This window comes from Ailuropoda melanoleuca, chromosome 2 (assembly GCF_002007445.2).
Source record: "Ailuropoda melanoleuca isolate Jingjing chromosome 2, ASM200744v2, whole genome shotgun sequence".
Classification (NCBI taxonomy): domain Eukaryota; kingdom Metazoa; phylum Chordata; class Mammalia; order Carnivora; family Ursidae; genus Ailuropoda; species Ailuropoda melanoleuca.
In genome coordinates, this window is record NC_048219.1 from 26956843 (window position 1) to 26969951 (window position 13109).

At 34.8% G+C, this 13109-nt stretch overlaps 1 protein-coding gene across 3 annotated transcripts in view; it reads right to left on the reverse strand.

Annotated features, from left to right (window-relative positions):
- The window catches only part of NRDC (nardilysin convertase), an 87025-nt gene that overhangs the window by 14829 nt on the left and 59087 nt on the right, over positions 1-13109 (reverse strand). For all 3 annotated transcript variants that reach the window (XR_002141996.2, XM_002915720.4, XM_002915721.4), the window contains 8 exons: positions 12724-12793; positions 9982-10059; positions 8551-8671; positions 8416-8474; positions 8058-8112; positions 2642-2746; positions 1014-1137; positions 382-468 (listed from right to left, as the gene is read on the reverse strand). Coding sequence is in view for 2 of the 3 variants with exons in the window: in XM_002915720.4 (XP_002915766.1) it covers positions 382-468; positions 1014-1137; positions 2642-2746; positions 8058-8112; positions 8416-8474; positions 8551-8671; positions 9982-10059; positions 12724-12793 (699 nt within the window). In the remaining variant the exon portion in view is untranslated. The remainder of the gene's footprint in view (positions 1-381; positions 469-1013; positions 1138-2641; positions 2747-8057; positions 8113-8415; positions 8475-8550; positions 8672-9981; positions 10060-12723; positions 12794-13109) is intronic.

The window sequence follows — 13109 nt, forward strand, 5'->3', positions numbered from 1 at the left end:
AAATAAAATAAAATAAAATAAATAAAAAAATAAAAAACACTAAACAACCAGGCAAGATAATGGCTAGTCCTACAGAGATTGACATGAAAGGATCAGCTATGATACACAAGAAAAAGCAAAAGTCTCAGGGAGTCCCAACATCTACATTTAAGTCCTGTTTTCTCCATTCACCAACTGATTAGTCTAGGAAAAGTCACTTTGCCTTTTTAAGCCTCAGGTTTTCTCATTCAAAAAAGTAAGAAAACAGTAATGCCTACTCTAGAGTGTTACTGGGAAGCTCAAATAGGAATTCAAATGACACTTTGTAAATGCACTATACAGGTGCTATTTGTTTTATTGATACATAGACGGATTATGTATAATGACTGCTATTTCACTGACCTATGTACTTATTTTCAGCTGGAAGATGAAGATCTGGATTTAATTCGAAATTAGTCTTCCATAGTTCGGCCCAAGAGTTTTCAACATCTGTAGAGATGAAAAACAAACTATCCAATAAACAATGCAATGTTGAGAATTCTCTTAATAAAAAACCAATTAACAACTAGCCTTCACAAATCGATTCTTCTTTCTCAGGAAAACTGTAACATATCCTGGCATGCTAGCCATTTACTATTCGAAGTGTGGTTAGCAGCACTGATCACCTGGGAGCTTATGAGAAATGCAGAATTTCAAGCCCTAACCCAGAGCCAGTGAATAAGAATTTGTATTTTAATAAGATCTCTAGGTGACACATATGTACACTGAAGTTTCGGAAGCACTTTTCTAAAATAGTCAAAACTCTTCCCCAAACCACCCAGAAAACAGGATTTTTTCACTAGCTATAATAAATATAAACATAGCAGAAAGTAATTTTCTGCAAAGCAGTATAAATAATTTTCATTTCAAAGTAAACTTCTAAAAAAGTTTATACTTTTTTTCATAGGAACCATCAGACAAATTATTAAGGAATAAAAATTCTCAGGTGAGTCAGCTAAACCTAAACTTGTAGGACAATTATTAAAATATTTTACCTTCCATACTATACTGAGTCCCAAACCATTTCTCCTTGAGGTCACATTTCCCCTCATTAGCACCAGACAGCAGAACAAGATTTGCTTTTTGCGGAACTAGCTGATTAAGGGCTTCAGCAATGACCTAATGGCGGGGGGGAGTGGGAGACACACATACACACACAAAAATAACACCTTTAACCTAATACATCTCTGTTAAAAAGGCAAAGCCATACGTTAGGCATCCCCAAGATCCTAGCATCTTTGATGCTCATGAAACTCCATCTATAGTCATTAACACCCTAATTTATAAAACTTCATTAGTCTATTAGTTGTTTCAAATGTTTCCTGATAATGCTATAAACTGTATTCATCTCAAATCCTACATAATAATAATACTAGCAGTAAAAATAGCTCTCACTTACTAAGTTTTACTATGTGCCAGGTAGTGTTTAGCATACATTATTTCATTTAATCCTAAAACTCTAAGGTATACCCATTTATAGAAAATAATACTCAGGGTCCTGTTAAAAGTTACATAATATGTGTTAAAGATTCCATAATATGCACTGAACAACACAGCTAGAAATGACAAATGTGGAGTTCTAAACAAGTTGTATATGATTCCAAAAACTCTGCTTATACTAGCTCATCCCCAAGAATTAATAAAATGATACTATTGCAAGGCCTCCTTCAATAATCCTTCAGCTATGATAGGAGTAAACACAAGATTTTGTGGGTAAGGTTTGAAACCCTAACTACCAATTAAACACCATTTCTTTGAGGAAAAACAACAAATGGCGGTTCAGAATAAAATACTTGGACCCCTGGGCCCGATCTTCCTGGGAGGTAACGAGAATGTATAATTACTGCTTCCTCCTGTACCCTTTCCTATCTTTAAAATTCTGGAATACCCTATATCAAGATTTCTCAACCTCAGCATTATTAACATCTTGGGCCAAACAATACTTCATTGTGGGGTGCTGTCTTCCGCACTGTGCGATGCTTAGCAGCTGCCGCTTCTGACTTCCCACCGACTAGATGATCTGCCAAGAGCACCCCCAGTCGTGACAACTGCAATGTCTCCAGACACTGACAAATATCCTCTGGGGGCAAAATCTCCCAAATGAGAACTGCTACCCCATATGGAGCAAAATGACTTACTCCCAATGAGGAAGGAAGGAAAAACCCGGCCAAGTATTTATTTGTATGTAATATTGTCTATAAGTCACATGTTTCAAATTCAGGAAATCTTAACATTTCTTATAAACATTTTCAAAATGGTTAAAATGTAATTGCCCAGAGTCTCTAACTGAACTAAAAGGTAAGCAAAACAACTCTCTAAGTAAGCTTGGCAACTACAGCACATAATTCTTAGGAATCACTTTTTTTAGTAGATATTATAACACTTCAAAAATAGTGAGAATAATAGTACCTAAGAAACGGACTTGATTTTCTCCTCATATTTAAAACATGATCATATACATCATGAAAAATTACCCACAAAACTTATATTTCTTCCATTTAAACAAAAAATCTGACAAATTTAACCAAGTTTTCTACATTCCCACAGTTCTTAAGTATATCTTTGCACTTTCTCCCCCTCCCCTTTTGTCTAAAAGTAACTCTTAGAAATGAAACCTCCTTACTTCTGGCTTGTATTCAAAAAGAAGCTGATCTCCAGTGAGAAAGTCCTGTAGTGGGTACAGCTGCATGTTTTCACACATATTTTCCACATATTCAACTGGATCTGTCTGTAAAGAGGGAATTATTTCACACCAGAAACTTCCCTTATTCTTAACTTATCACAAAATACAAATAATTTTTCCTTTTTAACAATGAAACCAAAGCCTCTGAACAGAAATATACTGAGCAAATATAATTTTAGCTTAAGAATTTGATGCTCACTCAAGCCCCACGTTGGGTATAGCGATTACTTTAAAAGGCGGCGGGGGGGGGGGGATTTGATGCTCAGAATTCTAAGAAAATTTAGCCAGAGAAAATTTACCACCTTAAGGAAGTTAACCTGACACCCCTTCAATCCCCATCCTGAGCCCTACACCACACTAAGCTCTAATCACATCACAGCCTCCTCATGACAGCATTACAACACTGAACTGTAAATGCTTGCTTACAGGTCAAGTGCCCCATGTGACTGATGTCCTTAAAGACAGGGTCTTCATCATTTCATCACTATAGGACTATCGCCTAAAACTATCTGTAAACATGAATCAAATCAATGCAGAAATCAAAATGTGTCATTAGATAAAAGTCTTGCTATAAGAAATTCTATTAATCAGTGTATTACCTCAATTTAAAACTGAAAGAGTAACCACAAGTTCTCTAACTTGTTCAAAGGAAAGCAATCAATTTAAGTACTAATTGAGCACCCAGACGTTCAGAATCTTAAAACTGACAAGTCCGTCAGTGGTTTTATTCCCACATTTTATGAGGAAATATACTCAGATTGATCAGGAGACTTGCCCAAAGTCACACAGTAAATAACAGGCAGAGCAGATACAAGAACGCAGGACTCCTAACGGAGCAGCAAACACTCTTTCCAAAATAACCACACTATCCAGTCCTTTACTAGACAGTATGGGTTGTTCTCTCATCTAATGGAAGACAGAAGAGAAGGTTACTGCATTCATGCAGAAGAAATGAGATGTGCATACATCAAACTAGAGACCATAGGTGTATGTTATCTACTAAATTACCACATAAAAATAGAATAAGAGGGGCGCCTGGGTGGCACAGTGGTTAAGCATCTGCCTTCGGCTCAGGGCATGATCCCGGCGTTATGGGATCGAGCCCCACATCAGGCTCCTCCGCTATGAGCCTGCTTCTTCCTCTCCCACCCCCTGCTTGTGTTCCCTCTCTCGCTGGCTGTCTCTATCTCTGTCAAATAAATAAATAAAATCTTTTAAAAAAAATAGAATAAGAAAAAAGTAAGGAAAGATTGCTAGCTTTTTTTGTCCCACTTCCCACTTCAGAAAACATTCCTGAATCATCAAGTTGACCAGTCACTAAGGTGCTATAATTATTTAAAATGATTCCTCCTACTCTGTTCTCATTTTTTTTTTTTTAAGTTAAGTTATTCTCACCAGCCACTCACTTATAAATTAACTACTCTGGTCAGTATGCAACAAAATTGAATGATTCAAGATATTTCCTATGAGAAAACACCAAGGACCCCGGCTAAAAGCAGACCTCCAGTGCCAAGGCAATGGACCAGGTACTAAGAAAAACACTCAAATGCTATTCTTTCATTTTTTTAGAAGATATAATTCACATATCATAAAATTCACACTTTTAAAGTACACAATTAAAAATGAAATAAAATTTAAAATGAAGTGTACAATTTAGTGGTTAGGATATTCACAAAGTTATATAACCTTCACTACCATCTAGTCAGAGAATATTTTCATGGCTCCAAAAGGAAACTCCCATAACCATTAAGCATTCACTCTCTACTACCCACTCCCCCTAGCCACTGGCAACCATCAATCTGTGCTGTATCTCTATGGATTTACCTACTCTGGAAATGTCATATAAATGGAATCACAGAACATGTGACCTGTGGTGACTGGCTTCTTTCACTTAGCACACTTCCAAGGTTCATCCATGCTGTAGCATGAATCAGTACTTGATTCCTTCTCATGGCTAAATAATACTCCATAGGGTGCGTATTCTACGTTTTGTTTAACCATGCACTCGTTGACATTTGGGTGTTTCCACTTTGGGGCTATACTGAATACTGCTATCAGAAATACGTGTGTACAAGTATTTGTGTGGACATGTTTTCAATTCTCGTGGGTGTATACCTAGGAGAACTTATAGTACAGCTCATATGGTAATTCTGTTTAACTTTTTAAGGAACTGCCAAACTGTTTTCCAAAGCAGCTACACCACTCTATAATTCCCACCAGCAATGTATGAGGGCTCTAATTTCTCTATTTCTCCTCCAACACTTGTTATTGTCTGTCCTCTAATTTTTTTTTAATCTACTGCAAACTCTTATTGCCTTAATATTATATTATTTCTGTTTTTCTGCCTACAGAAAAGCACATGCTTAAACACCTTGTTCTAGATCGTATTTTTGATTTATAAGACATATTGAGTCCAAGTTCCTATGGGAAATAATTTGTTTAAATTTCTTAATTAAGGGTCCTGGGATCGAGCCCCGCATTGGGCTCCCTGCTCAGCAGAGAGTCTGCTTCTCCCTCTCCCTCTGCCCCTCACCCCTGGCTCATGCTCTCTCTCAAATAAATAAAATCTTAAATAAATAAATGAATGAATAAATAAATGAATAAATAAATAAATAAATTTCTTAAGACTGGTTTGAATAGTTTGAAAAGGACATTCCTATTTGCCTTTATTGATGAAGACCAGAAATAGTCTAAAGAGGACACATTCCAACTTTGTTAAAAAAAACAAATTTATAAAAGCCAAAATAAGCTGAGCTACTTGAGTTAATTTAGCAGTTCACAAAGAGATATAAACCTTTCTGATTTGTTCTCACTTTCCACTGATTAGGTTTTAATCTAAGATGTCTTGGGCTCATGTTTTAAAATCAACACAAGTATTCATGAATATTGCTAACGGTAAAAGAAATGAGCTACAAAAATGGGGAGATGTCAGTACAAAGACATCTTGAAATGATTTGCTAAGAAGAAACTGGAGGGGCAGAAAAAATATCACTCACTCCACCAATGCTAAAAAGCTGATCCCCAAAAAAGGAATCTGGGTATCACTTACAGTTGTAGTCCACAATTCTTGCTCCTGCTCCTGCTCCTTCCCTGCCATAGTTCTGACTCACATGTTGCCACCACAGCTGATAAGGACACTGAACAAAATTACTCCTGATAAGGTAGGTGGCAGGACTTGTGGAGTTCTATGCCTATCAGTCCACTTATACAGACAGAGGAGTGTCTATAGGGCTCGTAATGGCCCACAGATGTGTCAAAGCAGCCTGTTTTCACAGAAAACGATTTTTATTTCTATTTCAATGATTCGAGTATACAGAGGAGATTACATAGGAATCAACAGCAACTGGAAGCTTACAGTTTTTGTGACTTTGTCCTCATGTACCTAAATCTTCTCTACTTAGAGTAGATATTCAATAAATCATCTCTGGTGATGATCTAAAAAGGCAGCTTCAAAATGCTCTATGAAGCAGTTCTAAATTGGGGGTTTTTAATCCAGGGTCTACAGACATTTCCCACAAGAGCTATCAATGGACAAATTCAGGAGTGTGTATGTGCATGAATTGGCTGGGAAGAAATTACATATTTATTTTCACTAACATCTAAATTAGCATTTTTATTCTATTATGAATATAAGTACAAACCACACTTGTATTAGCAGCATCTATGACTAACCAATAAAAATCACAATACAGTGGGGTGCCTTGTTGGCTCAGTCGATTAAGCAACTGCCTTCAGATCAGGTCATGATGGTAGGGCCCTGGGATCAAGACCCATATGAAGCCCCTCATCGAGCTCAGCGGGGAATCTGCTTCTCTCTCTCTCTCTGCCCCATACCCCCTGTGCGTGCTCTCTCAGATAAATCTTAAAAAAAAAAAAAAAAAAGAATCACAATATAGTTGTTGCAGATATCTCACACTCACTGCTACTTAAAACTGAAATAATTGTTAGACCTACTGCTAGACTTGTTATTTAAAATGTTAATAGACAATATTACTATTTTTTTACCATTTTGAGTCTTTATTTCAATATTCCTTCAAAAACTGCTGAATTTTATTTTATTCACTTAGAAACACTATTTTATGAATTGTGTAATATATATAGTGTAATTGTGTAATATATATATATATATATATATATATATATACGTGTGTGTGTACACACACACACACACACACACACACACACACACACACACACACACATCTTATTTTTTAAAGTAGGCTCCACACCCAGTGTGGAGTCCAACGCAGGGCTTGAATTCATGACTCTGAGATCAAGACCTGAGCTGAGATCAAAAGTCAGAAGCTTAACCGACTGAACCACCTAGTCACCCCTGGTTTGTATATTTAACAATATTGTTTCAATGTAATTTCCTGGGTGTGACAATTTTAGTGAGTTTTATGCAAGAGAATACATTTGTGTAGCAGATATACGCTTAAAAAACATTTAGAGGTGAAGTATCATGGTATCTGTAATTAAATCTCAAATGTTTTGGGAAAAAGATACGCATACATGCACAAACATATATAAGGAAAAGAGAGGGAGGACAGAAAATACGGAAGACTATTAACAACTGGTGAATCTAGGTGAGGGATGAAGCAGTGGTCACTGTACCAGTATGACATTTTTTTCCAAGAGATTAAGAAGTTGAAGGGATGAAATCCTATTCTGAGGATTCAACAGATTTCCAAAGTGATCCAAGACACAAAAAGGGTTTTAAAGAAACTCTGCTTGAAACTCCTTACTTTTCAGCCTTATATAATACCTTCCTTTCAAAGACACATAGGATCATTTACTTTTTCACAATAACCCAGAGTTCCTCACTTATGTTTTTCCCATTGCTTACAATGTATCCAAACCTTATCCATTTTTTAATGCTGAACTCAATTCAAATTTACCACATTCATGGAGCCATCCCCAATTCTACTCAGATCAAGGCAAATGCTCTCCTTGCCCTAAAAGCCCAAAGCACACCATTTCTAACAGTACACATGGTAATTACTACAGAATTATCCTGTAGAATGTCCTCATAATATTAGAATTCCCAGAACATCAAGTACCATAGCAAGCTCTCCATGAATGTTTATCAAAAGGACAGAAAGATGGATGAGTACATAGATAAAATGATTGTCACACAACACGATCTATGTCAATCTGCCTAATTCTCTGTTACTCAATATACATACTTAAAAACACAAGAATTAATTTTCAAATAACCTCAAGGCCATCTTAGGACTCACATGACAAAGAGTGGCAGAATTAAAATTCCAGTGACACTTCCAAAAAGAGGAATAATGTCCACACCAGTTTCAACTTGGTCACAGATAACATTCAAAAAGAATTTGACTTCCAGTACCTGTTCTTGGTAATGAAATTCATTATCTTCAATTTTCTGAATCTCTTCAAAAATTCTGTGAAAGAAGAAAATTGTAAGTGGAAGATATTTAAATATATCTTAAAAATTTCTTATTAGAATCCTCAGCAAGAAAAGAGAAGAAACAGACCGGCCACATAAATGTAAGCCCTTAATGTTTCAAGTTTCCCACGCAGTATTCACATGTAGAAGAATCAGGATATGGAGCCAATGAAGGAACTTAAACAGGAAATGCCTAACAAACCATCATGGTAGGACTGAAGCATGTCTATTTGGCAGCCTGAAGGCTAAAACATACCAGGGACTGATTCCTAACCTAATTCTAACACGTACATATTACCTTTTTTCTGGGCCTAGCTTCTGCAGCATTTTCAAATACTGGAAGACAGTATGAGCAACCTGAAAACAAAACATCTGATTATGCTTTTGCATAAAGTTATATCTACATTTTTTAAATTCCATTTTAATTATTTACCTCATAGAAATGTTCATAACCCTCATCAGTCAATGTAATGGAAATGCTGAACACTGAGTAAGTAGAATTTTGCTCAAATCCTGTCTCACCATTTCCACCAAATAGTGCAAGAGCCCAGCACCTATTGTTAGGGAAAAAAATGAATCCAATCAATATCTTGGGATTGACAGTCAAGAAATACCTCAAATTAACAAAAATCTATGTAAAATTTGGGAAGTTCAGAAGCAGACATGCTTTCCAAAAGTGAGTTTAAAAGTATAAATTTTTAAAGTTCAAGGCCTCCCAAACAATTGCAACGCATGCAAGAATCACCAAAACAAAATAACAGCCATATTTGTGGGAACACTAATATATATTACAACATAGTAAAACATTAATAGTTTTATGAAGATATGGTAATTTCTGTTGAAGAGAACAGCACCATGTATTAAAATTATGGTTGCTGGGAGGCATTTCACTCATCCCTTTTGAACCTCTCTCCCAGAAGCAGCTTGGAATACTTCAGATATATCCCTACTTAGGATGTCCAATGAGCTCTTTCAGACTATCAGCTAACCTCTCAAGGTTGTCTAAGAAAGAAGCAATGAGACTATATCTTTTCCTGACTAGAATAATCCCGAAAACCTAAAACAAGAAGGAAGGAAGCCAGAATGAAGAATGTGAAATTCTAATAAAGTTCAGTAAGGCAGAAAGATTGCGCACATGTCAAAGCATACTGCATTTATTATGTAAGGTATATATGTAACTAATACCATTAGTTTATTCTTTCGTAAAAACCTTGGTCTCTTAGCTTTCTTTGAATGTTCTAGTCATATCAGTGCTTTAAAGTACTTATTTAAATTTCTCATCTTCCTTTCCATTCTTGGATTAGTGTATAGAAAAATCAAACAAGGACGTACTTTAATTATTGGTCCTGATTTAAAGCTATCTTTCTATGATTTGACTAAGCAACTTAACCAAGTATTTAAACACATTTGGAAACATTCTGCTAACACAGCTGCATATATTGTTCACAGTCCCACTATTTGTTATGATTTCTCTGCCCAGTGTAGTTTTCATGGAAGTCCACCTTCTGGGTTGGGAAAGGCTGGAGATCCACAGCATTTAAATAATCGACTTCTTTACTATTCAAATCTAAATTCTTGAGTAGAGCTAACCTTTTATGTAACTCTGGAATCCATTTACTTATGATTTTTAAAATTTTGTGTACAGCTAACTTCCAATAAGGGCTAAAAGGTAGCTTCCAAGGAAATGCACAAATATAATAGGACTATTAAAATACTTTAGGTATTAAAGTGACTATAATTAAGCATTAGATTTGATTCCAGGCTTTCTAGCAGATAAAACAAGAAGAATAGGTTATAGAATGCTTATTGTCTATTATTTTTCAGAGATTGCTACACTGAAAATACTTATTAATTAAATACTTGCTTTTTTCTAAGGTAAGAAAGAATGCTGCCTTTGCCTTCATGCCCAACCAGCCAAGAGATATAATGAAGTGGCTTCACCCTTTAAAAAAAAAAAATGTTAAGGTCAAAAATAAAAATAAGTAAGGTATAAGCACACCAGGAATTCTTCAAATATTATGATATTTAAGAATTTGATTATAAACTTATTGTCACATAAATTCTACCACACATGAAATTATTATTAATTTGATAATAGCAAGATAAAAACAGAAAACATGGTAAAATTTAACTTCTTTATCTGAAATCATTGAATGAGTACGATCATTCCAAAATTAAGACTACAACTTTTTCTCTTGAATGCCAAACTTCTTTTTATGGTAAAATCTTTCATTTTTGTTTCACCCAAAATGGAAATAATATAGATTATCATTTTAGAACCTAATACAGAGAATGAATCCCCCAGTGTCAGGAAAAGCTTTCAGTATTGCATCAAGCTCTGTAGTAAAATGAAATGTGTTGCTTTATGGGTCAGTTTATAGTTTTAGTTTTTCCTTTAACTAAATGCATGATCTTGAACAAGAGACTTAACCTCACTGTATTTTTCTTTTTCTTTCATCTGCCCAGCTACTTACTCATAGAGTTTTCATGACAATGTAATATAAGTGTAACAGGTGTAAAAATGTTACATTATATAATAACATACTTTAATAGTCTAAGTAGCTGTATATATATTATTTAAATTGTTTTTTCCCACTGGCTTCTACTGTAATTTCACAAATGTACTCCTACCCAAACAAAAATGTATAGAAAAATAAGGTTAGGAAATCTAAGCATTCTTAAATTTTAAAATTAGTTTATGGAGGCCAATAAACTCTTAAAAGTTAAGATATAACATTAGGATTTCAACTGCATTAAGCAATCCCCAAACCCCACGTAAAATTGTTTCAAAATGTGAATTTGAATTCTATCTATCCTGAGACTGATGTAGGGCAAAGTAAATTAAAGAATGAATGTCGCAGATTACACAACATCTGCATCTGAACAAAACGAACAGCTTTGTATTTGGTTACTCTGTAGGAATAAACATTTGCTTCTTTGTGGGGAAGGAAAAAAAAAGCTCCCCCAAAAGGTTAATTCACATAATTAGAGATTCAAAATGAATCATGATGAAGGGGACATTATAACAAATAAACAGTCCATAAAAAATAACTGGATGGAAACATACAGAAATTTAACATTCTTTGGAAAACATAATCCTGAATGACTTTTTCCTGCCCTTCAGTAATTTTCAGGATTTCTACAATAAACTACCTCAGCAATCAATCAGAGGATAAGCAAGTCTTTATTAATTAGAAAAATAAGCACTGCCCAAAAAAGGAAGAACAGTATATACAGTATAGTTTCATCTCCATAAAAAAAAATGTTTCCGATTTACTGTTTTAATGTCTGAAGGATATATAAGAAACAATGTTCGGCCTGTTTTTCAGGAAAGAAAAATTGGAAGCACAGCTTTACTTTTTACTTAATACTCATTTGTTCTATTTTAAGATTTTACGAGCATGTTATTATTTTTATAGTAAAAAGTTAAACTTTTAAATATGCACATAATAATTCTAACACTTTTGGGGACATTCTACCGTAACTACACAATGTATATAGCTTTTTCCTATATTATCCTTTCACCAAAAGCAAGTAGACAATACACGTTCTCTGCTTTCTCACTGGAGGCATACCATTCTTGTTAATTTGATAGGATGATTGACTATTCTATCATGTATGTGAAAAAAAAAATTTTTACTGAGCTTAAGCAACATCACTTTCCTTCTGCTTGTGTGTTTATCCTCATGGCTTTATTCTGTTGGTAATGGTTTTTAAAAAAATAAGGTAAATTTTTACCAGTTCATTAGCATTTGTTTTTAATCAGAAAAGAATTTGTAGACATTGATCTTTATCTTTAAAGAACTTCTTGCCCATGCTATACTGCTCATTTAAGACAACTATATAAATAAGCTGAGAAAATGTTTTCCTAATCTGTATAACTCTTCTTCCCTAACTCATAACCACCTCAAAGCTGTAGGTCCTTCGGATTTAGGTTAAAGCCATATTCCAGGCTCAAAATTACTTTACTTTTGACAAGCTCAAACTGAATGGTCACCACTGACAAATAAATCATAAGCTAATATATTTTTGTACTCATAAGTACTAAAGAAAATAATTACAAAAGTTAGCATTCACACAAAGATATTTAGTTTCAGAGACTCAGGAAAGGTAACTAGCTATAAGAAAACTGTAGTTTGTATACCTAATTAGACATTAAAATAGACAGCCAAGCTTGAAAACTCCAGTAGTGAGGTCCTAGTTTATCATACAACAGAACCCTCAAACTGAAACCATTGAATATGCTTTTTTTTTTAAATCAAATTTTTATTTATTTTTATTATAATATTTTATTATATTAGTCACCGTACAGTACATCCCTGGATTTTGATGTAAAGTTCGATGATTCATTATTTGCTTATAACACCCAGTGCACCATGCAATACGTGCCCTCCTTACTACCCATCACCAGCCTATCCCATTTCCCCCACCCCCCTCCCCTCTGAAGCCCTCAGTTTGTTTCTCAGAGTCCATAGTCTCATGCTTCATTCCCCCTTCTGATTACCCCCCCCTTCTTTATCCCCTTCTTCTCCTACCGATCTAATATCCTTTTAAAATATCACGCTCATTCAGTTTCCAATGGAGTAAATTTGCCCTTAACTCTTACCTGTAATGTTGCTGTTGAGGGGGAAGTGCCCATGTGATGGTCAGAGCATGAATTTTTCTGATTGGAACAACTAAACAAAAATATTTTTTAGAAAAACAGATGTAAGTGTTCTCCATAATTTTTCTTATGTTACATGATTTTTCTTATAATTCAATATATTTCATCCTCCAATAAACAGGGGAAGGTTAAATACAATGCAATTATTATTTCAAGTTGCCAATTTTCCAATTTGAATAATGTAATTTTTATAAATTTCTTTTCAGTTTCGTGTCATAGGTAGAGCAAATGGATAAAAGAACTACGAAAATATGAAATGCTCCTATGAAGGATCCCTTCTTGCAAGAAGGAAACGGGACTAGGAGTCAGGAGACCCGTGCTCGAAATCT